At 37.8% G+C, this 25,790-nt stretch overlaps 3 protein-coding genes across 19 annotated transcripts in view; 2 read left to right on the top strand and 1 right to left on the bottom strand.

Annotated features, from left to right (window-relative positions):
• The window catches only part of LOC144381391 (uncharacterized), an 89,632-nt gene that overhangs the window by 3,953 nt on the left and 59,889 nt on the right, over positions 1-25,790 (top strand). The window lies entirely within an intron of this gene.
• NPY5R (neuropeptide Y receptor Y5) overlaps positions 1-25,790 on the bottom strand; it is a 40,657-nt gene that overhangs the window by 10,750 nt on the left and 4,117 nt on the right. For 6 of the 15 annotated variants that reach the window (XR_013446544.1, XR_004924882.2, XR_004924892.2 and 3 more), the window contains one exon: positions 6,927-8,379. The exons of 1 other annotated variant lie outside the window; for it this stretch is intronic. The gene's annotated coding sequence lies outside the window, so the exon portion shown is untranslated. Of the gene's footprint in view, positions 1-6,926; positions 8,380-9,987; positions 10,248-12,490; positions 12,567-18,409; positions 19,064-25,403; positions 25,589-25,790 lie in introns of those variants that run through there. 8 more of the 15 variants (XR_013446543.1, XR_013446548.1, XR_004924883.2 and 5 more) reach the window with 6 other exon arrangements.
• Positions 8,449-17,189, top strand: NPY1R (neuropeptide Y receptor Y1). Its single transcript, XM_036116584.2, has 5 exons — positions 8,449-8,491; positions 8,702-8,810; positions 10,436-10,539; positions 14,473-15,324; positions 15,437-17,189. Exons 4-5 carry the CDS (start codon positions 14,629-14,631, stop codon positions 15,887-15,889), a joined length of 1,149 nt encoding a protein of 382 aa, XP_035972477.1. The 5' UTR covers positions 8,449-8,491; positions 8,702-8,810; positions 10,436-10,539; positions 14,473-14,628; the 3' UTR covers positions 15,890-17,189.

The following is a 25,790-nucleotide window of genomic DNA, read 5'->3' as shown; positions in this document are numbered from 1 at the left end:
TCTTTTTGATTGCCTAACGATTAAATCGTTAAATATAAAGCAGTGACTGATTTCCAGACAGAACGTACAGTTCTCTTTTTTTAAATAAATTTTCCATGTTAAATATACATACACATGTATGTGTGATACACATATATAGTTATACAAGCACATAATCACAAATGTATTTGTATAATGGACACTTGTCAGAACATCTGGATTTCATTCAGGTTTTATTCCAAATTAATGGCGTGGCTTTAGACAAAACACTTGACCTTTGTAGTATTCACTTTCTTTGTAAAATGAAATGTTTTAAGACTAGTAGATATAGAACCCCCTTTAAGCTCTGACTACCTATGACTTTGTGCCATTAACAAGCATGCATTATAGATATATGTGTAGAAAGAGAAACTTTTTGGATCTTGAGAAAAATTTGATGGTCATAGAAATTGTTTCTCTCCATATTAGAAAAAAAGAAATACCGTTGATAGCTTTCCATTATTACTGGCACATTCTCTTCCTTGCAACTATATTAACTACATGATGATACTTGTTTCATTCTTTTAAAAAATTGTGGATGTCTTACATATCAACAAATGATTCTTTATCTAATTATATTATTTTAAAAATCTCAGCACAAAATATATAAAAGAAGAGAACATAGATTCCTTTGGAGACATAATATTTCTATCATGTAAATCCTTATATAGGGCCATATAATCTTCCCTTTTGTAAATCAAAACAAAAAGTGGTGGTATTGATAGGTATCCCCCCAATATTGCTTTTTAAAAATAAATTTTCATTTCTTAGCTAAGTTTTCATGGTTAGTATTTTAAATCTACTTATAAGTATAAATATAGCTTTACTATATTTAAGTGGAAATGAAAGAGAATTAGTTTGTTTTTGATATGTTGGTTTGTTTTGAATAGTCTTTAAAAAGAATGTTTAGAGAACTGTTCAAAGCATAAGCCCAGAATAAAAAGTTGATGTGGTTAAATGATATGCTCTTCGAAAAGGTATCTGTTATCATATTCTTACTTTTAGCGTGCTCACAGGTAATTCAGCTTTTAAAAGTATATTATTCAGCAGGTAGAAAAACATATAAGACATTTTTTTGCTGGACATAATATGCATTTTTAAAAGCAGTAGGATTCATTTTTCAAGTTTATACTTAAGAGGGAAAGCAGAATTAACACATAAAGAAAATTTAAAAAATAAGAATCATCAAGAGAAGTATATAGTAAGCATATATATGTGTAATACATATGTAGAATTTACATATATGTAAAATATACATATACATGTATTATGCGCATGTATAAAAGAGCAGTAATCCACCATAACTAAAATGCCCAAGACAATTTTAAATGTTCCATATGAACAAATGGCCTTGATTTGTGATGTTCATAATTTATGTTATCCTACCTTATTCTTTGTTCTTCAATCCTTCAACAGAACTTTTTTCAATATCTTGTGATATACCAGATAGAATTCTAGGCTGTGAGTTTAAAGAGGTGAAAAAAGTAGTCACTGCCTTCCAGAGATCACAGAGTGGTTCTGTGCAAATAAATAATTAACCACATCCAGTGTACTAAATTCCATGTTGGAAAAAAACTTAGAGTGCTGCAGGAATATGAATAAGGCACATTCAGCCTATGGGGGCATTTGGGAATATGGAGAGAAATAAAAGAGGGCTTCGTAGTTGAGAAGCTACTGGAATTGAGGTTTGAGGAATCGGTGAGAGTTAAATCCTGAGATGGCTGGGATGGGTAAGTAAGAAGTGGGGAAATAGCACGAAGGTGAGTGAAGATGTAACAGTCAGAGAAGCACAAATAGTTTGGTATGCCTGAGTGTGTGGGAAGTGGTAGAGGATGATACTGAAAATATTGGTTAAAAAGACATTGCACTTGAAGGGTCTGGAGAACAACTAGAATATTTAAGCTGGGGAGGGATATAACTGGACCATTGTGAAAGCCACTGAGATAGAAAGACCATTTAGCAGAGAAATAAGTAGAGCTTGACGGTGTGAAAGAACACATTTGAGAGATGTTTAGGAGGTAAAATCAATGGGAATGGGTGAGCAATTGAATCTGAGAGTGTGAGAGACAAAAACATGGGACAGTTCTTAGATTCTGGTTTGAGGGATAGAGATGATGACAAGACTGAGATTGCTGTCCACCAGCTGGGAAGCACATTTGCTGAGGAAGCCTGAACGAGATCTGTCCTTTAGATGGAGATGTAGGGTTGTGAGCATACAGGCACGCAATTGGTGACAGAGGGTATGATTATGATTATGCATTAAGGTTAAAAAAAAAAGGAGAAGATTAAGAATGAGATCTCTGGTAAATTTGGGGATTTCAGGTCAATCAAGGAAAAGATAGGACCCCAAAAGGCAGTAACACACAGCTTTTTGGGAGTGGTCTTGGACAGGGTTGCATGACAGGGGAAGGTTCTCCAGGCAAAAAGATCTTCCAAAGACAACAGCATGGGGCTACCATCCAGAAGGGAGATAGGACAGGGGGCTCTTGGGGAGAAGGGGAAAATAGAGTGTGGGCTCACTTGCCTAGGTGATAGCACTCAGTAGCATGTGGGGGCCTTGGTTCAGAGAGCTCCAAAGCGTTGGGGGTATGGCTCAGTGGTAGAGCATTTGACTGCAGAGAGCTCCAAAGCGCGGCAAGAATTTGGTGTCTTTTGTGGCTACAGGATTTGTTTTATCCATGGTTAACAGATGATGGGTGCAGTTTCTCAGGGTACGAAAAGTAGATGGGCTCTAACTGGCTAAAAAGTATATTTGTTTAGATTACATTTAAAGCAATTAGATGTGTGAGAATTTGAGATTGGTGTTGTCTGGCTTTGGGCTACTAGTCCTAGCCTGCTGTGCGAAGGAGAAAACAATATGGGAGTCATTTTAGGCCAATATACCGGTGCTATCTCGGGCCCGTTTATATAGCAGGATCCTAGGGAGGGAAACACCTAAGAAGTAGAGGGAGACAGCAGATCCTGGGAGAGAAAACTGAGGAATATCCAGTAAGGAACAAGAAAAGCCTGAGTGTGGAGTTCATGAAGTCAAAGGAAAAGAAAATTCCAAGAGCACAGGATGGTCAAGAGAGTCAAACGCAACATAAAGAATAAATACAATGTCTGAATTGTTTCCGCTGGCTTTGATCATTTGTGTTATGGGCAGAGGTGGTTCCAGGTGGGCCATATCTGAGGAGCAAATAAGGAGACAGTAAATGTTCGTTTTTGGTGAAGTTACCAGGAAAGAGAAGAAGCTATGACATGGGTGAGGGAGTTACAATGCAAGAGTGAGAGATTTTATTTTTGTTTTCATTCTAGTGTTGCGCCAAGAAAACTGAATTGTTGAAGAAGTTATATTATTGTGTAACAAACCTCCCAAATTTAGTGGGATAAAACAACTTGGTCATGGATTTTATGCTCATGGATTGAGTGGGAGAGCACAGTGGTGGTGGCCTGTCTCTGTCACATGGTGTTTGGGGTGTCAGCTGGGAAAACTCTGGGCTAGTCTGACTCAAAGCCTGGGGGCTGAAACAGCTGGGGCAGAGGAGTCACTGCTGAAATGAGGGATGTATAAGTGAGGGAGTAAATGCCCTATGATTTTTACTTAATTCAGAAGGAAGAAGGAGTCTATTGAAACTGAAGGTATAAGGTAGGAGACGGGGAGAAAGGTGACAATTTAAAGTACTTTCTAATAGAAAGGAGAGAAATTGGAAGTCACTCAAGCCCAAGAATTTTCTGGGTAATATTTTAGGCTCAGCTAAGGTTTTTTGGGTTTTTAAAAAAGATTTTATTTATTTATTTGTCAGAGAAAGAGAGAGAGAGAGAACACACAAACAGGGGGAGCGGCGGGCAGAGGGAGAGGGAGAAGCAGGATCCCTGCCAAGCAGGGAGCCTGATGGAGGGCTCAATCCCAGGACCCTGGGATCATGACCTGAGCTGAAGGCAGACACTTAATGGATTGAACCATCCAGGCACCCCTCAGCTGAAGTTTTGAATAATCTGCTCAGTTCAGTTACTTTTACCTTTATGCTATGCTAGTAAAGAGTGGTAGCCAAGCAATTTCCTGGGTTCAGAAGAGTCCGATTACACCCCAGCCCATCCTTGGCTATTTATCCTTTTTCTAGATTTATATGTATCTGGAGAAAGAAAAGCAATAGCTAGACTTTCAGCAAGGAGTGAAGAAGGGATACTTACCTAAGCAAAGTGATACCTGGGAACGCTTCATACCACTTTTGACCAGTTTGTGATGTTGTTTATGTGGACATAAGGAGTCTTTTTTTTTTTTTTTTCCCTTTGGGAAAAATTGCCCTATCTCAGGGATGTGAAATAGCTTTACATCATGGAGCAAAGTCTGATCTACTGATGTTGGCTGCCTGCAGTGTTGTGTTGTTTTGTGTTGTGAAAGGGTCTAATATGAAGGCTGAGATTTGGGGATGGGAGTGGTGTGACGTGAAAGTGGAACAAAATGAACTGTCAGAGGTATTTGTCATAGATGATGGCAGGTTCAGAGTCAGCATTCACATTTGCCCTTTTCACCAGCTATTCGTACTCATTATCTTTGGAAGGAGATATGAAGGGAATAGTAATAATTATAATCAAAAGCAATAATAGTAACAATGGCAAAGCTCTGTTCATTATACCATGTAATAAATGCACAATGTGACACTTGTGTAAAATAACATTGCACTTTTGTTGAATGTCTAAAGCGTGTTGGACAAGGTGGGATCTGCAGGAGAATGTTTGGATATTTACTAAATAATTTTAAGACCCTAATCCTCTAGAGTCTTATTCTGACAGTTTTAAAACAAATGCTCTGAATTTGTAGTTTATGTAACAAAATGAGAACTTTCTTGAAGTGCATTCCCGGTTCAAATCAAGAAAAGAACAAATCCATAAATATTTCTTAGCTTCTCTACACAAAGAAGGTAATTGAATTGTTTGCCTACATACTTGTATACTAACATTTTAACTAAATTAATTGTTACTTCTTTCTGCGAGTTAATTCTCAAGGCAATTGAATTAAGTGATTATATTGACCATTTGATTGTACTAATCAATTTAGTCAAAACTCTTTGCCTCCTATACTTCATTTGTTCTAAGATGAGGATTTTAAGGGGTGCCTGGGTGGCTCAGTCGTTAAGCGTCTGCCTTCTGCTCAGGTCATGATCCCACGGTCCTGGGATCGAGCCCCGCAGGGAGCCCCGCAGGGAGCCCCACAGGGAGCCCCGCATCGAGCCCCACAGGGAGCCCCACAGGGAGCCCCGCATCGAGCCCCACAGGGAGCCCCACAGGGAGCCCCGCATCGAGCCCCGCATCGAGCTCCGCATCGAGCCCCGCATTGGGTTCCCTGCTCCTCGGGAAGAGTGCTTCTCCCTCTCCCACTCCCCCCTGCTTGTGTTCCCTCTCTCACTCTCTCTCTGTCAAATAAATAAAAATTTTAAAAAAGAAGTAGATTCTTTAAAAAAAAAAGTTGAGGATTTTAAAAAATATTTTAGTACTCTAACTTTGAGATTCATTTGCAATTGATTGTGTGTCATTGCTTTACTGGAAGCATTTTCTTTTTTTTTTTTAAGATTTTATTTATTTATTTGAGAGAGAGAGAATGAGAGACAGAGAGCATGAGAGGGAGGAGGGTCAGAGGGAGAAGCAGACTCCCCGCTGAGCAGGGAGCCCGATGCGGGACTCCATCCCACGACTCCAGGATCATGACCTGAGCCGAAAGCAGTCGCTTAACCAACTGAGCCATCCAGGCGCCCGGAAGCATTTTCTTTCTTCCCCAGTGGTACATAAAATAATGTTGCAATCTATATTCTGTGACATCATCCATTCAAATACAAGCAATAGGTAAGTTACAGAAAGAAGGAAAAACTGGCACCTAATTAATGCGTAGAACATGAACTGATTCACCAACGTGGTTCATATTAAGTTTTACCCCAATGGAATTTGCTCCTACAATGTCATCCACTTTCTAGTTTTCACATGTAGTGTTAATGCCTATCAAGATTTTTCTGAGTCATAATTTATAACAACTTTCCTCTATCAAGGCCTAATAGCATTTTAGAATCTTTAACCCTTGCAGCAGAAATTCATCAGGAGACCAATAAAGTAGTTACAATGGATGAATTCCCTCAGCAAGTATAGTGATACACTTTTATCTATGCAGTCATTGAATCATGCAATTTAAAGGGCCAGACCATTTTTTAGATGATAAAACTAAGGTCTACAGAGATTTAATGAGTAGAGCCTATTCTTCTGTTTAAAGACAGAACAAAAGACTTGCCCAAGAGAACATGAGAACAGGTCATTAATTTAATTCTTCTAGTCATGGTTTATAGGTCAGACAGCAATGAAATTTCAGAAGGAAATACATGAGATGGAAAAAGTTCTCTCTCCCTAGCAAAGATGAGGTTTTATCTAGTTTGAATCCCAAATAAGAAAGTACGCAACTGGCTGTTCATTTAAGAGTAGAAAAAGAAGTTATCTTTATTTCACACATATATTCTCTTTAATACATTTTTTGAGGAATTTAGAGTTAACACGTGTCTTCTGAGGAACTCAGATTACTTTATGTCATCCCTTCCATAAGATTACATTATAAGAGGATCTTATGTTGTATTTGGTAATTATACTATGCTGAATTTTTTTATTTTACACTTTTTAAAATTTTATTTATATTTTACACTTCGGAAGAGTACTTAATAAATGATATTCCTTGAGAATTATACAATTTGTTGCTCTTGTTGAGCATTTTAAAACTTCTTTTTGTATCACAAAATTTGACATAAAGAAAAGTCTTTGAGACCAATGATCTTTCAAAGATTGGTATTTGATATTAGTATTTCAAGAACGCAGCTTTATAAATTTGCCTTATGGGGGACACTTTATAACAATTCAGTTAATAAAATGATAAAATACACGGGCCACAGTAGTTTAAGCATTATTATAGACATGACTTTATTAGCATTCTGGGGAAATACAGAAAGGAAAGTGTCTAACGAATCCAGATTATATTTTCAACTCCAAAGTATTTGCTGACATAGCAAAAATGTTTACATAAAAATGTATTCTTCAACGAAAATTAGATGATTTCATTTGTAATTCTTGCATCAGACTGAAAATAGCCAATCTGATATCAGAACCTTGGGGTAAACTTGCTTCTCAGAACGTGACTTTAGGGAATGGAGTAGACAGAAGACAACAAGAAACCTAAAGAGTTATTGCTCTTTAAAAAACTGAAATTCCTAATCTAGGCTTTATATTTTCATCCTTGGTTTAAAAAAAAAAAGAATTAAAAAAGAAAATATATATATGCCATTTTACTCTGTTTAACCAGTAGTAGGATTTTGTAAAATGTATGCTCACATCTATTATTATAGTTCATTTATTACATGACCACGATATTTTAATTCTTGATCACAATCCCTTTTCAACTGTATAAAAATATGTCTAATGACAAATATTTTAGAAATATTTCCTTGAAAAAAAAAACAGAGATGTTTACATCACTATATAAATAAACCAGCTATGACTTATACTGAACTTTAAGTAGTGTTTATTTTGCCTAATAGCCAGAAAAAGAAAACATTTTTTTAAGAGTGTAAAGTTCAGGTCATTCCATTTTTCTTGGAATTTTGTTTTGTTTTTAGTTTGAAGACAGAATGCAATCATAGTTGTTGTGTAATAAAACTTTTATGCACATCTTAGGCAGTGTCCTATATCTTTATTAGGAACACTTTTTATTTTCTGGCAGCTTGATTTGGAAGAAGTTGTATTCATCCTCCCCAGTAAATAATTTTTGTGTGCATGTGTTTGTGAAATACACAACTTTGGTTTTTCAAAGTGGAACATAACTATGTAAAACATCTAAGATCAGTGTACCAGTAATTATCCAGAATCACCAGGCACCATGATGGTTTTGCCACAATGTACTCTTGTGTACATTCCATTCTTTTCTTCATAACGTTTAGTACAGCAGTAGACTAAGCACCGAGGAAATGGCATTGACTCTTTTTGACCGCCAGGGAAATGTTCAGTTCGTCGTGCTACCCTAAAGAAAGCCGCTAGGCACCGGGAATAAACCTGACTGCATTTTCTCAGTGGAAAGAAAGGACTACAGGGCCAGCCTATCTCATCCGAGATTTGCTACTTTTTATTTTTTAAGGTCTTCTCTTTGTTCGCTTTTAAAATGGGGAAAAACCTTTTCGGCACTGGTGTGAGAAATATACAAACGTCACAAAAGAAAGCGAGAAACCTATTAGTGGCATTGCTGCGGTGTATTTCACATTTCCTTTTCTCCTAAGTAACAATCCCTTTCATTCTTGAGTTCGGCTGACGCTCCAGCTTTTCAGCCGGTTATAACTTCGGCCACAAGATGGCACTGACCTGCAAACAAAGGAAAACACAGTGACTCTGACTTTGTAAAAGCCTCGTAAAATTGTCTCGCCTTCCCGGGAGTCAAGGAGTGTGGGGATGAGTGCTTACTTTGCTCTGCACCGTACGTATGTGTGTCTAACAATGTGTGGATATGTTTAATTGCTTTTCTTTCCAGAATTCCTAGGCAACGCACCCCCGAGGTGTATATCCAAGCTGAGGTGTCTGCGGGGGGAGAATCAGGCGCTACTCGCGGGGCGCCGTCACGTGATCCGGGGATGAGGTGGAGTTCGGCTTTAAGGGGGCGTCTCTTCCTATCTTCATCAATCTTTAGGATTTGAGCAGGAGAGATACCAACGGATCTTTCTTCCCCTCTCTGCTCCCTTCCATTACCATTCTTCCCGCTTTAATAAACGGGCGAAAAAGACGAATCCAACAGAGGGGTAAGTTTCAAGTTTACACCTTTTAAAGGACTTTTTCAGAAATCTCTCACTGAGGAAGAAAAAACGTGCGAGTGCCCGAAATTGACTCTGGGAAACTGAGGTGGGGCACAATCAGCCTTTTAGTTGGGCTCCCGGTGCAGGCAGGTCGCAAGGTGCGGCAGATGATCGGACAACTCCGGGACTCCTGCCTATAGGTGTGGGCCGACGTCAGTAACCGGGAGTTGGCGGCATCCGCACACCCTGCTCCCCCAGGGTTTCTGCACCGGGATATGAGTTCTCCCCTTTCAGGTTCTCGTAAGGCCGTCCTCCCCCTGACCTGGCTTATCTTTGGGGTTTTTCTGGAGCTGGCTGCCCGGGCGGCCGCACTGGAGTTTGCGCGGAGGAACCGGTCTCTGGGATGGTCTGGGGAATGGTGGGTTTGGCGGGTGGTCCACCTGGGTCCCCCTCGCGCCGCACGTGTCCCGCGGGGAGCCGGCGGAGGCGCCGGCTTGCCCGGGGGGCCGCGGACCCGAGCGCAGGCACGGTCCCCCGGACACTTGTGGGTTCCCCGCGTCTGGGCTGGAATGGAGCCCCTCTCCCTCGGTGCTGACCCTTCCAGTCTGTCGCTGCGCCCTGGTAGACACCCTGAGCCCTATCCTTTTATTTCCGAGTTTCGATCATCGAACTCTTTAGCTCCTTTTAGAACAGCGATGATGGAACCTGGCAGGATTAGGAGATTGGGCATGGACTGGAGGTACAGGTGGCTTAAGAGTGTTCCGTTGGTCTCCAGGTAGACTGGAGAGAGGCGAATGTTTTAAGAACTGATGTTAGTCCACAGAGAACTGAGTTTGGGCTCTGCTTCTTTTTTATTTTGGGTTGGTTTGGGTTTGGATGTTTTGTTTGCCAGTCTCATCGTCACGGGTAGAGATGTTCCTTGATAGATGGGTGGCAAACGGGTGTGTGTGGGAAGGTTAGGGATGAGGAAAATTGGGGGCAATTCACCTAGTTACACAATATGAAAAAGGTGGGCACGTAAGCGAGCCAATAGGAATTTTGGTTTAACCATGCCATTTCATTCTTTGGTAACTGCTGGAGCACAGAAAAGCCTAGGGGAAGGCAAAGAGGGAGTGTGTTTTGACATTTCTTTTTACTTTTTTTTTTTTTTTTCTCCCAGAGTGCTCAGATTTGCCATGCTTACCTGGATCCTGTGCAAAAGCATAACCCGCTAGGTGGCACACAGGCGGGGGGGGGGGGGGGGAGTGCAGAGCTTGCCTGTCTCTACCTGGACAGAAACGGAGAAGCAGTATCTGGCAGTCGCAAGACTCTAGAATGGGCTTCCCTGGTGAACAGAGTAGAAAGCTATCCAGCCCAGTTGCCCACCTATGACTACAGCGGGAGTGCTTTTCGGTGGGTGACTACTGCATTCTGAGTCTTCCCTGACCGTTTTGAGGCAGCTGTCTGTTGAACCAGAAGAGGAAGGAACAGAGGATTATGTAACTCACATAGATAAACTAGCAGTAACTTTGGGAGGCTGTATGTAACGAGGCTGGCATTTCTTTTCCAAAACAAGTAAGGTGAACGGCCAGTTCTGAGGATATGAAAAAATTTATCTGCTGTAGACTATGACCAGAAACTTGTATTTTCAGGTAGTAACAGCACTAAGAACGGCAAGCAGTGGAAGGCCAGCATTCTCATTGGAAAGGAGAAGGAAATTTCCCTTTGGAAGGGGGCCAAGTTTCCAACTGGTGGTGTATGTAGTTTCTCTATTTTGTCTCTTAATTGCTCATGACAGCTACATTGAGATTTAACAACCTTAAATTTTGCCATGTCTGTAGTTGCATATCTTATTTTAACTATTGGGATAGTAAATAGCAAATTATTTTCTTTTGCAAAGATAATGTATGTAAATTCTTTCTCAGTATTATTTTCTGACAACTATTCTTTTTTGAAGTTATACGAAGATAGGCTGAAAATACACGTTATCCAATGCAGAACTGTTTTACCAAACTGGAATGACTACCGAACATGCACTTAGAAAAGGAGGCTTTGCAAACACTTAAAAAAATTAGTTTACATTTTCTGTATAACTAAGTTAATGCCTACTTAGTGGAAAGACCACTATTCCTTACCAGAGCATGTCCATCAAATATAATTTCAAAGGTATCAGAGTTGAATTTCAGTATTCACCTAAAACCCGCTGCAAGAAACTGCCTTTGTAGCCCACACACTGTATTATGGATTGAATTTTGTCAAAATAAGTCAATGGATTTAAAATTTCTATTTTTCTTCCTTTCTACTGTAGACACCTCGGTCTATGCCTCCGTTATCTCTAATCTGGATTATTGTATTAGCCTCTTAATGAATCTCTCTATTTCTTCTCTTTCTTATCTTAAGTCTGTTGAAAACAGCCGCTCAAGTAATAATTTAAAACAAGCCATCTAACTACATGTCTTTACCAAAGACTCTCTAGTGATTCCTCATCTTCCTCAGAGAAAAAGTCAAACTGTCCCATGGAATAAGGTCTTACATAATCTATTCCTCTTCTGCTTACCCTTTCTAAGTAATTTTCTACTAGTCTGTCTCTTATTTATTGCACTTCTCATTGCTGTTTGGTACACCAGGTACACTCCAGCCTGAAGGATTTTACGTTCATTCTTTCCACATGGGATGCAGTCCCTGACATATCTACATGGCTTCCTCACTCACCACTTTCAGGTCTTAGATCATATGCCATGTTTTCAGGCAAGGAGAGGCCTTCCTCACCACCTAGTAATAAAGTGCAACTCCCAACCACCCCAGCTCCCCTTCTTTGCTTTATTTTTCTGTATAATACCTATTATCTGGCATACTATCCTTTTTACCAATTTATTTTTTCTTGGTTTTCTTTGTTCACAAGACTGGAAACTCAATGAGAAAGTCACCATTGTCTCCCCTAAAACCATGCCTGACACAAACTGAGTGTTCAATAAATATTTATTGGCTGAATGAATTTTCTTTCAGAAACAATTCGGTTTTTAAACACAAAAATGGAACATTTCCCCCTAATGTTCCTGACCTAATAAAATGAGTATTGTAATTGGCATCCATCTTGCATGTAAAAGGACTAGGTAAAAGAAGTCCTTTTGTAAAAGTCCTTATGTAAAAGGACTATGACAGAATTCAGTTACTGGCGTTAGAACCTACTATTCCAACCGTGCACCTACTGTGTCAGTCAACGCATTTTTGTTCTAAATCTAGTATTTGCAAGGCGCTATGAGGTATATACACTACCTACCTTAAAAAGATTATATCATGATTGGAAGGAGCCAGTTAAGGATTCAAGTGCACTAAATGGTGTTTTGAAAGACGGGTAGCATTTGAATTGGTGATGTGACAGAACACCCAACAAGAGCAATGGCAGAGACAGATGAATGCAGAAACTAAAACAGGCTGGAGGGTACTTGGTGGGCTGGGGAGAGACTGGCCCACCTGGAACAGAGCATTCACAATGGGGCTATTGGAGCAAAGAGTGAAAGGCAAAGGGAAGCAAAATGTAGAGGTATTCAAGTGTCAGGCTGAGGAATGTACTCATAGTGTCTTATTCCAGGATACTGACTCATCTGGTGGTGCATAGTGACAGGGAGCCATGAGAAGTCATAGGATAAAGAGCATGCACTTTCCTACCATGCTAGTTTTACTTTAAATAATGAAGAGAAACTCACAATTAACTAGTAAGTCGTGTTGAATGTCTTGACAGCAACGTGCATATGAAGTATGATGCAAACATTTTCTTGAATTCTTCAGTGAGGAATTTGCAAAGAAATGTTAGATTATTACTTCTTCAAGGTTTGTTCTCAGACACTAAGAGACAGAGATTATTCTCTCTGCCTTTGGCATTCTTTTTTTTTTTTTTTTTTTGATTTTATTTATTTATTTGTCAGACAGAGAAAGAGCACAAGCAAGGGGAGCGGTAGGCAGAGGGGGAAGCAGACTCCCCACTGAGCAAGGAGCCCAATGCGGGACTCGATCCCAGGACCCCGGGATCATGACCTGAGCCAAAGGCAGACGCTTAACCAACTGAGCCACCCAGGCGCCCCCTGCCTTTGGCATTCTTGAGAGATAAAGGGTGATGGCTGCATGAGTCCACGAGCCATTGTGTATTGATTGTTGCACAGAGGAAGGGAGAGCTATACTTCTAAAAACGTTCACACTTGAAATCATTCCTAGTCTTAATTCCTCCATTCTCACTGAATATTAGAAACCTTTATTTTTATTCTTCAGTTTTATCAAGCCAAGGTGTGGTTTTATAATTAAAAAAACCTGATATTCTAGAAAGCAAAAACACTCAAGGAAAGGTTCATTAGAGGTACCACTTAAAAGGCAAATGTTCATTAAATTTCTTATCTCCTTTGAAATGGAAGTCAATCTGCATGATTTTCTTTATTCTCCCATAAAAAAGAAATAAATGCAATACCCTTCCTTAACACAGGCACAATGGCCTGTTAATTAACATAAGAAACCCTGAATCTCATATATTTATTTAGCAATCTGGAGGAAATCAGATTTTTTTCAAAGGAGCTTTTAATCTCTAAAAAAACCACTGTCTGTAATTTCTCTTTTTGGTAAGAAAAGAGTCTTTATATCACAAAATGCTGTGAAAGATCAAAATTACCTCAAAAATGTAGGTCCCTGCATTTTATCAGTATACAGTCTAGTGGGGAGGAAGGATATTTACATGTATAAAACCTTAGAAATCCTTTGAAAGCTTGTACATATTAATAAAATCCTTAAAGTTAGAAGGGACTTCAGTTATAGCCACTTAAGTCTCCTACACAATGCAAGAGCTCCCCAAAACGCTTTCATGTAGTAGCTGCAAACTCTTGTGTATGGAGCACCCCATAGTTTTGCAAGCAGTTGATTTCATTTGATTAAACTTTTGTTCCTCATAATGATGTGAAATTTGTTTTGTTTTGTTTGTAATATACACTGTACTATATTTCCCTTGGTCTTATTTCTAACTTGTATAGTTAGATATAATATTCTAAGCCCGGTTCCCTATGGCACATGCTACCCATTCAAATATGGGAAGACATCTATACCATTCCTAGCCTTTTCTGGATTAAACGTCATCTGTCCCTTCCACCGTCCTTCATATGACAAAGGTTTTTGATGTTTCACTCTATTGATCATCCCCTTTTGAATATCCTTGTGCTAAATAATGTCTGCCTTAAAGAGCAGGTCAGTATATGGTGGAGCTATTAGTACAACTTAATGAATTAGTTCATTTCTATAGTAGGAGGAAGAATTAGGGAAATTGTTGTTGTTTTTCTTTGTTTCATATCTTATGTGTTAATCTGTGCATTAAATTTTTTGTTACACATTCATATTTTTACAATGTTTAGGAATCTGTTGACAGTGGTTTATATAAGACATATATAAGACTTTGGGCATGAGATTTAGGCACACCTTACTAATTTACAGGCTAAATTTACAGACAAATTTGCAAGTCCAGTTAAAAATATTAGAAGAGTTTTTTTTTTTCAAAATGTTTGCAGTGGTTCTGCTACTTTAAAAAGATGTTTATACAGATTACACTTTGTTTATTTATTTCAAGGTCTTCACTTAAAACAGTACTATGAGTCAGAATTCATTTTGACTGCCCTCAATAAAATTAGTAATGCCATTGGTCATTTTCTCTTTACAGATTGTTCAGTTCAAGGGAATGAAGAATTCAGAGTAATTTTGATAAATGGATTGCAATATGGAGAATTAATTAAGAATAAGCTGAACATTTGATCTGCTTTGAAGAAACATATTTTCCATTTGTCTAGAGTAATCTATAATCACCAAACCAATCAAAATGAATTCAACATTATTTTCCCAGGTTGAAAATCATTCAATCTTCTGTAATTTTTCAGAGAATTCCCAGTTTTTGGCTTTTGAAAGCGATGATTGTCATCTGCCCTTGGCCATGATATTTACATTAGCTCTTGCTTATGGAGCTGTAATAATTCTCGGGGTCTCTGGAAACCTGGCCTTGATTATAATCATCTTGAAACAAAAGGAGATGAGAAATGTTACCAATATCCTGATTGTGAACCTTTCCTTCTCAGACTTGCTTGTTGCCATCATGTGTCTCCCCTTCACATTTGTCTACACATTAATGGACCACTGGGTTTTTGGCGAGGCGATGTGCAAACTGAATCCTTTTGTGCAATGCGTTTCAATCACCGTGTCCATTTTCTCTCTGGTTCTCATTGCTGTGGAGCGCCATCAGCTGATAATCAACCCACGAGGGTGGCGACCAAGTAACAGACACGCTTACATAGGTATTGCGGTCATCTGGGTCCTTGCTGTGGTTTCTTCTCTACCTTTCCTCATCTACCAAGTATTGACCGATGAGCCATTCCAGAATGTAACACTTGACGCGTTCAAGGACAAATACGTGTGCTTTGATAAATTTCCATCGGACTCCCACAGGCTGTCTTATACAACTCTCCTCTTGATGCTGCAGTATTTTGGCCCACTCTGTTTTATATTTATTTGCTACTTCAAGGTAAGAAAATGTTTCCCCCTACCATTTCCATTTTAACCTTCTTTCCACAGAATTCCACATTAAATTGGTGGTTCTAGTTGAACTTTTTTTTTCTCTCTCTCTTTCTCTGTAGATATACATACGCTTAAAAAGGAGAAACAACATGATGGACAAGGTGAGAGACAATAAGTACAGGTCCAGTGAAACCAAAAGAATCAACATCATGCTTTTGTCCATTGTGGTGGCGTTTGCGGTCTGCTGGCTGCCCCTTACCATCTTTAACACTGTGTTTGATTGGAATCATCAGATCATTGCAACGTGTAACCATAATCTATTATTCCTGCTGTGCCACCTTACAGCAATGATATCCACTTGTGTCAACCCCATATTTTATGGATTTCTGAACAAAAATTTCCAGAGAGACTTGCAGTTCTTCTTTAGCTTTTGTGATTTCCGGTCTCGGGATGATGACTATGAGACAATAGCCATGTCCACCATGCACACAGATGTTTCCAAGACGTCTTTGAAACAAGCAAGCCCAGTCGCATTTAAGAAAATCAACAATGATGATAATGAAAAAATCTGAAACTCCTGTAAGCATATGGTCCCAGGTGACATCTGTCTAAAAACAAGCACAATCTCCAACATCCTTTTGTTACCTGTTCCCCCAAGGGAATGAGGTTGTACTCATTTAAGAAAGACCAAGATTTGCTTGTCTTGCTTTTTACTGCTTTTATTGTAGCTGTCTAATTACACTGGGACAAAATGTACGGGCTTTGGAATCTTCTGGGCAATAGTTTTGACCAGATATCCTTGAAGTGCTTTTTGTAAACTTCTGCATATAATATGAAGAATTTTATATTCAATTTGTTGGAATTAAGTTTCTTTAGAGTATTACTATTGACTGACTTTAGAAGCACTACATCTGAAACTCATTAGGTTAGGCCATCCTGGGTTGATTAGATTAGATGGTCATTATTTTGGGCAATCCTGATGTAATGATAGACATATTTTAGTCTGTTACAGAGGGGACAGCATGCAAAAGCAGCATTCAAGATGTGGAGCTAAGCCTATGTCTTGCAGACCTACAGTCTGAAGTCACTGAGGAGTGGTTTGCATTTTTCTTTTAAGATTTAAGACAGGATTTAATTTGCTCCTGATTATCACTTGAGATGAAAATGCATAAAACATATTTCTCAGCTGTGAATATCATGGGGAATTGGGCCACCCACAAGAATTAAGTGGGAAAGCAGTTCTCTAACTTCAAAACTATTTTGGTACCTGACAACCAAAGGATTTCAGAGCAATTAATTTAACAAGCAAATCAGTATTGCAGCAAATAGTTGAATTATATTCATCTGAATTGTTGGTCCAGCGGTTTTCCATTCTTTACAGACTGTTCAGTGTTTGTCGAGCTTTCTAGCATAAATCTATATGTGACTCAAAAGGCATTTCCAGCTTACAATATATAAAAACACAAAGTGTATTTTCCATACATCAGTGCCTACATAGTAACTCATTTTTAACTTTTTCAATGTCCATTCTTCAAAGAAGGACACCAAAGTATACTGTTAAAAGAATGTTCACCCTGGCTAGCAGGGCTAAATACCTGAAAACTGAGAACAATTCATATAGCCCATATTAACTTGTATCAACTGTGTGCCTTGTGGAGTCTTATAAATAATGTACTTTATAGAGTACTAAGTGGTTGTGTCATGTTAATATACTTAATTTTATGTATTCTGTAATCGTGATTGAGCCTCAGAATCATTTGGAGCAAAGATATTTTAAAGAACAAGATATAACTTTGGTGTATTATGAAAGTATTAAATGTGTTTGATTTTAGAAAGATGGACATTTTCTGTATTAAAATTGGTTTTGCTTTTTCTGAGTAGTCTCTTTTATGTCTCTCTTCAGTTTGTTTCTTTTTTCTTTTGACTCATGGTTTCCCTCCCAATGATGTTCCCACAGCATCCTATTTCTGCTTGTTAATGAAACATTTTCTACCCTGTGGTCTTCCTCCTCTGCTTCTTGAAGCTTCTTGGAGGCAGGGGCTATTTTATACAACTCTGTCCCCAGTGCATTTACCACAGTGCCAGGTACTTAAAAGTTTTTCAAAAAATATTTCTTAAACAAACAAATGAATAAATAATAACTAAATTTCCTCCCTTCTCATTAATGATCATAAAGACTTTGCATCTTGAAACTTTTTGGGGACTCCTCCTCCTAAGTTCATATTTACCAAGGAGATGTTTGCTCTTTTCATTATCTATCTTATTTTCCCTTCTAAACTAAGCAAAAATGACATTTTCGATTTCAGAAACTTGCACGTTTAGTCCTGTAATTCAAACAAATATCAAACTTTTCACATGGTGAAGGTTCATATGAATTCAAATTCTACCTAATAATGACTTTCTGTTAACAGAACAAAGAAAATAATTCTAAAACCAACTTTTAACGTACATTGGAAAATATCATCATCTTTCCTTACCCAAACCTGGAATTTTAAACGTTTTTCTGCTTCGGGGGACTAATGGGAAATTTTATCTTTCTCCACTTAGGTGCTATGGAAACAAATTGCTACTTGAGAACAGCCTTAATACATAGGTGCTTCTTTGTCAGCACATTTGTTGAGATGGCCATTTCTAAGATTCTCACTCAGCTGTGAGGCGCTGATTCCTTATCTTTACATAAATAATGAACTGAATATAAAATTCTTTTTTATCCATAGAATTTGATGAACTAATAAGAAAGCCTAGGGTCAACAACAGATCCAGAGTGATTCAAGAAGAAATAAGTGTGCACACTAAATACCAATTATGGAACCACTGGGTTTTCTTAAACCCAAGAACAAAAATCAGTCAACTGTTTTAGTTGAGCATCATGACGATGTAGTTTCTATAAATTTAGAGTAAAATGATAAAAGCTAGAAGTTTTAAACACTCAGCATGTGCCAAGTATTATGTCAAATATTTAAGTACCTGTGAGGATGCGTGACTAATAGGACCACTTCACGTAAGAGGAAACCAAAGTTCAAGTTATAAAATTTGAACCCCACACTGAGTAACAGGTGGAGCAAGAATCAAGCCAAGGTCTGTCCATTGCTACTAAACTAACAGTGAGCTGACCCTATGATTGAGTTTTAGAAATACTTTGTTTTTCTCTCTTTCCAAGTTAAATTATTAGGGCATGGTATTACCATTCACCTTCTTTCTGATTTTGGCTGTGGAAAGAAATGAAGTGAAGAAAAGTCGAGAGAAAATGGCCATTAGGATTATATGTATCTCTAATTCCCTTCCGAATTAGAGAATTCTGCTTGAAAATGTAATCTGATTATAGGTATTAGTTTTATTTCTTTACTGTTAGCTGGATATTCTCACCCCTTTTCTATTCCACAAAATGTTGCCTTTTCCAGAAGGTCATAAAGAAGCATACCTTGTTTTATTGCACTTTATTGTGCTTCACAGACATGGTGTTTTTTTACAAATCAAAGTTTTGTGGCAACCTTGTGTAGAGCAAGTCTGTTGGTGCCATTTTTCCAAGAGCATTTGCTCACTTCATGTCTCTGTGTTGCATTTTGGTAATTCTCACAATATTTCAAACTGTGTCATTCTTATTATATCTGTGCAGTGCTCGAACTTCTTCCAGGGAAACCTGCTCATATGGATTCACTGGATATGCGCAAAATATCCCCCAGAGACAAAGTCACTGATCTATAGACCTGTATTGATGTCAGGCTTTGCATTTATGTCTTATACTCCTAAGGGAGATAGAAGAGAAAGATTTGTTGATTAAATTGCCTCTTGGGAATGTTGCATTAAAATATGTGTCTGACTCAAGGTCTGTTACCAGATGCTTTTATTTCTACATTAACTCATGATATTACAAATGAGTAAACTGATACCCATAGGAATTGAAACGCAGATTTATTTGATTGCAAAATCCATGGATTGTTTTTTATACCTCTATGCCAGCAAGCATTGGAATGAAATCATAAAGTTTAATTATTTTGTTTATTTTTCATGCAATCCATATTACTGGTTGAAAAGTGAGGAAAAGTAATCAAGCAAAATATTGTGATTTTCCCAAATGGCCAAAAAAAAAAAGTATGACTTGTTTTTCTTTTTTTCTTTTTTTTTAAATCAAGTTGTGCTAGTAGTTTTGGCCCCTACTTTTTAATTTTCTTTTTTATCTTGAGCTTTAGTATTTTATAGCTTTTAAAAAAAATTAGTGAAATGAGTAAGCACCCATATCAAGCATTTTCCCTCATTCCATTAGTTTTGTTTTATTGCTTATTTCCTTTTGAAACACTACTGTTCATGCATTCCTTCTAGGTAATCTTAATAGACTTAAATGCAATGCTTGTAATGATCTCCCTGGGCCTCAGCTCTCTTATTTGCAAAATGAGGAAATTAGACTAAATATCTGTATCTTATATAGATATATCTACTATATATGATGTATCTATATTTAGGCTAAATAATTTCTATCTTATATTTAAGATAGACTTAAGCTCCAAAATTATGTGATTCCATTTAAGTAAATCTAGGAATAAGTTAATAGAAAGGAGATACCTGGTTAGGGACTGTTTGCAGGTAAAATGTTCTACCTGTAACAGATCTTCTCAGAGGAGGTATCTTGAAAAATCAGGAGAGACATGGTATAGCAAAGTAAGAGAGAAGCCTGTGCCATACATAAGGACAGACTGGGGAAAGATGCAGATGCTAAAATGCATGACCAAAGGGAAACAAGTTGGGCTGGAACAGAAGACTGAGGAAGACTGGGGGAGTCAGGGGTATGGAGGAGCCAACAAGGGGAATGCACCTGAGTTTCCAAATGGACAATATTTTTAAAGGTCATATAAAAGACATTTTGAAACTGGGAACATAATAAGATATTTAGAAATATATTTGGGTATGAATGAAGTTGGGGAGAGGAAAGCAAATTGCCCCCAACTAACAGACTGCATGCAAAGTGGAATTCAGGTGTAACATGGCCTATACTGAGCATAGGATCACAGAGGCCAGAAGATTGTGTTGAGGTTTGAGGAAATAGTGAAAATCAGTAGTTAGTAAGTATTAAAAGGAAGGCAGTGATCTGTCTTTCCAATAAAAGGTTTGAAATTGGAAAACATTCAATTAAAAGTACTAATACAAAATGACAAACAACAATAACAAAAGCAATAAAACAACCTCATTCTGAATGAAGGAAAGGGGCCATGGGGAAAGAAATCCGTTGTCATCAATGACTAGCGGTACGAATTATTTCAGAGAGGCTAATAGTTAGTTACCAAGTGAGCACTTAGAACCCCACAACAAGCCATAAGTTAGATAGTGCTCTTATTTTAGATAAGGAAGCTGCAGCTCACAAAGACTACATAGCATCCCCCAAAATCACAATTAGTCATTTGCAAAAGCTGAATTTAATCCCACATCTGGGTAACTCCAAAATGTGTCTACTTAAACACTGAATACTACCCACTAGCAGGCAAATGGAAGTTTTAAAAATTGTATACATGGCTTTCAGCTTGAGCACATCCATACAACTAGACTTTTTTTTTAAGGACATATTATTTTTCTATTTAAGTACTTTTTTTTTACTTTTGAGAGAGAGCGAGAGCGAGTGCAAGAGTGAAAGCAGTTGGAGGAGCAGAGGGAGAGGGACAAGCAGACTCCACGCTAAGTGCGGAGCCCAACCCAGGGCTCGATCCCACGACCCTGAGATCATGACTGGAACCAAAACCAAGAATCAGACACTTAACCATCTGAGCCCCCCAGGCACCCCATAAGTACTTTCTTAAGGGAAAGATTGTACCTGAATATAAATAAATAATGTATTAAAAATGTAAAAATCACAGCTTGAATGAAATTATAATTTATAATTAAATAGCCATGATAATACTCTAAGTGCCTCAACATTACTAGAGTGTCTTCAAAGAAGTCACTCAAATAAGAAAAACAAGGTGATAATCAAGTAAGCTAATACACTAGAAACTGTGGCTCTCAGCATACAGTAGAATCAGTTCAGTTCCATTCAACTAATTATTTGAGTAATCTAAATAGTGCCCAATTCTCTGGAAGATGCTGGTAAGAAAACAAGACTGCCTTTACTCCTGACAGATGTTAAATTCATGGAAGATATGTACAGAAATGTATCATTTTAACATACAGCAGGGGTGAAGGTAACCCTAAACATGTATTTACGCTTTTCTGGGAGGTACTTAACTCAGTCAGACTGAAGGAAGCTTCTTGAAGACATCTAAGTGAAGCCTTGAAAGTGAGCAAGAGCGTTAGCTGTGTTAAGGCCCGCTACCACATGACAGGAAGAATTACAAAGAATCTTAATCTGGCCAAATCATGTAGCATACAACAATTATTAGAATTTTTTTGCTTTCTTTTCTTTGCCTATGTTATACATAATTTATACATTCAAAACAGTTATTTTTAAACATTTAGTAAGAACAAATATTTTAGCTGAGGGAAGAGCTAACATTAATCAAAGATAAGTGTTAAAATCTCAGCTAATGTTCATGTTGCTGGAATAATAATTAATATATTCAAGAATTATTCTTTTTTTAATTTAAATTCAATTATCCAATGAATAGTACATCATTAGTTTTTGATATAATGTTCAATGATTCATTAGTTGCACATAACACCCAGTGCTCATCACATCACGTGCCCTCCTTAATGCCCATCACCCAGTTACCCCATCCTCCCACCTCCCTTTCTGCAACCCTCAGTTTGTTTCCCAGAGTTAAGAGTCTCTCATGGTTTGGCTCCCTCTCTGATTTCTTCCCATTCAGTTTTCCCTCCCTTCCCCTATTGTCCTCTTAACTTGTTGGTTCCAAGTCCAATTGTTAGAGGATGTTTGTTGGCACATGAGCAGCACCTAGGATAGCGCAGGAGATTCAGAAGTTTGGTAAATATATTTAGGTTGCTTAAGACGATGTGGTCTTATTGTGGATATCTACGGTGTAAGTTAGAAATTTGAAAGCAATAGGTACATGTGACACCCAAGTGTACTTTCATTTGCTTTAAGCAGAAATTTGTGTTTATTTAAACAATCAGCTTTAGGAACAAGAGCCATTTTATTAGGATGAAGAGGCTCTCTTGGGGACCTCTTTGGGTATGCAGCTAGTTATTATTTTTAACTACACTGACTAACTTTTGTTTGACAAGGCTATTCCATTGCAATTTGCTGTTCAAGTCACTTTGGCTATTAAATAATAACCAAGTAAACTAAGTGGAGATCAAGTGGGCATAACCTACAAGTGAGTTGCACTAGGGAGACCCAGTAGTATGGTTGACTTGATACTAAGGCTAAAGAAATATCATTGCCTTCTCCTCCCATTGCTATTTATGTTACCTGACAAATGACACAAGAAGATAGTATCCCTGAAGGAGCACAAAAGACCATTTTCGGTGTCACTTAAAGCGTGCCACTAAATCTCTTAAATTTTGCCTTCATACCTTGTATTAAGTAAATTTACTACCCCTTGTTGCCTAGCCCTTCCCTAACCTGATAGGTCTCTAGCTGAAAATACTTCTATTTAAACAATGTTTTGCAGGTCGTAAAACAATTCTATATAATTCGCTTCTTTTAGATACTTTCAACAACTCTTTTTTTTTTTATTTATTCATTTGAGAGAGAGAGAGACAGAGCACAAGCAGGGAGAGGGGCAGAGGGAGAGGGAGAAGCAGACTCCCCGCTGAGCTGGGAGCCCCAATGTGGGGCTTGATCCCAGGACCATAGGCTAGTAAGTGGTGGATCTGGCACTTGAAATCACCTTTTGACTCTTTGGAATAATTATCAACATGAATGATGATTGGAATCAAATATTTTTCCATCAAAGTATACATGCTTAGCCTATATCTTAGACTTTCTGGGGACTAAGCAACCATAAGTAAATTTTGAAGGCTTCCATAACTTATTCTGATGTTGCACCCTTGGTTAAGATCCACTGCTTCCTCATTTGATTCTTTATTATACATATCTTCTCAAACTAGACCCAGATTATCAGAATCATTCATCATCTCTTAAAAATGACTTCTTGACTTCACTACATTTAAACATGTTACATGGATTCTGACCATGCAAACCATTAATAATTTACCATTAATAATTATGAAACTTGACTAAGAGATACCTAGTTTTTACTATCCTGTAATACCCTCAATATGTTTTTATATTATAATTACTGTAAATATTTTAAGCATGTACAAAGTTATATCAATTAAGATAATATTGGTACAGAAATAGATAAATACATAAACAATTGTACAAAAGAGTCTGGGAACAGATATCCACATTTTAATTAAATGAGTATATACCCATTCTTTATAATTTTCATTATTGTTGTTGCTATTGTTGTTGTTATTGACAGAAGTTATTCTAAAGAGCAATGAGTGAGTCCCTATCTCTCAATATCGTTACTTGTATGAAAAATGGAACCCTCCCCCCAAAAAGAAATTGCACCCTACCTCAGACCATACAAAGAGCCACAGCTCCAGGTAGATTATAGACTTATATGTGAAAGAAAAAATTTTTCTTCTAAAGCTTTTAGGAGATACTATAATGGACTACCTTCATAACCTTAGGGTTAGGGAAAGATTTCCTTCTTAAATGAGACCAAAAAAAGCATATTCAAGAAAGAAATTAGTAAATTTGACTACATTAAAATAAGAACTCTTGTCCATTAAAAGACATAATTATAACAGAGTGAAAATACAAGTCACAGCATGGAAAAAAATGTTTGTAAGTTATACCAAAGTACTGGTATCCAATTGGGAAAACTGGAAAAGAATGGAACTGAACCCCTATCTATGCCATACACAAAAAAATCACCTGAAAATAGGTGAAAGACTTGAATATAAGACCCGAAATTGTAAAACAATTAAAAGAAAATATAATGGGTATGATCCTTGACATTGGTCTTGGCAATGATTTTTTGGATTTGACACCAAAAGCAAAGGTAATAAAAGCAAAGATAAGATGATGTGAGGAGCACTGGGTGTTATACACAACTGACAAATTATTGAACACTACATCTGAAACTAATGATGTGCTATACGTTGGCTAATTGAATTTCAATTTAAAAAAAAGCAAAGATAAGTGGGACTGCATCAAACTGAAAAGCTTCTGCACAGCTTCTGCATACAACAAAATGAAAAGGCAACCTATGGAATGGGAGGAAAATGTGCACACTATATATCTGATAAGGGGTTAATGTTCAAAATACATAAGGAACTCCTACAACTCAATACCATAAAAATAGTAACAAAAAACAAATAACCCAATTTAAAACTGGGCAAAGGACTTAAATACACATTTTTCCAAAGAAGGCATTCAGATGGCCAACAGGTACATGAAATGTGCTCAGTGTCACTAATCGTCAGGGAAATGTAAGTCAAAACCCCAATGAAGTATCACCTCACATCTGTTAGAATGGTTGTTGTCGAAAAGATAAGAGATAACAAGCGTTAGTGAAGATATGGAGAAAACGGAACCCTTGTTGGTGAGAAAGAAAATTGGTGCAGCCACTGTGGAAAATTGTATGGAGATTCCTCAAAAAATTAAAAATAGAACTACCATCTGATCCAGCAATTCCACTCTGGGTATACATCCAAAGGAAATGAAATAAGTAGCTTGTACCTGCACTCCCACGTTCATTGCAGCATTATTCACAATAGCCAAATATGGAAACTTAAGCATTCATCAACAGATAAATGAATTTTTTAAATGCGGTACACACACATACACACATACACACACATATAGGAATATTATTCAGCCTTGCATGCAACTACATGGATAAACCTGGAGGGCACTATATGCTAAGTGAAATAAGCCAGAGAAAGACAAATTCTTCATGGTATCACTCACATGGGGAATCTAAAAAAGAAAGTAGAATTCATAAAAACGGAGTAGAAAAGTGGTTGCCACTTTTCTGGGAGGTGGAGGAAATTCAAGAAGTTAGTAAAAGGGCACATACTTTCAGAGAAGATGAATTAAGTCTGAACATCTAATGTATAACGTGGTGACTATAATTGATAATACCGTATCATATAATTCAAATTTGCTAAGAAAGTAGAACTTACATGTTTTGCCCCCCACCCCAAAAGGTAGGGGCACCTGGGTGGCTCAGTCGGTTAAGCATCTGCCATCGGCTCAGGTCATGATCCCAGGGTCCTGGGATGGAGCCCCGAGTGAGGCTCCATGCTCAGTGGGGAGTCCGCCTCTCCCTCTCCCTCTGCTCCTCCCTCTGCTCATGCTCTTTCTCTGTCTCCCAAACAAATGAATAAAATCTTTTTTAAAAAAAGGGTAAACATATGAGTTGATGGACATGCTAATTTCACGATGTATACACATATCAAATCATCACAATGTACACTTTAAATATCTTACAATTTTATTTCTCAATTATATCTCAATAAAACTTGGGGGGGGGACCTCCAAAGTACTGGTATCCAGACTTAATAAAAAAA

Source organism: Halichoerus grypus, chromosome 3 (assembly GCF_964656455.1).
Source record: "Halichoerus grypus chromosome 3, mHalGry1.hap1.1, whole genome shotgun sequence".
Lineage (NCBI taxonomy): Eukaryota > Metazoa > Chordata > Mammalia > Carnivora > Phocidae > Halichoerus > Halichoerus grypus.
This window is presented reverse-complemented; position numbering and strand designations above follow the sequence as displayed.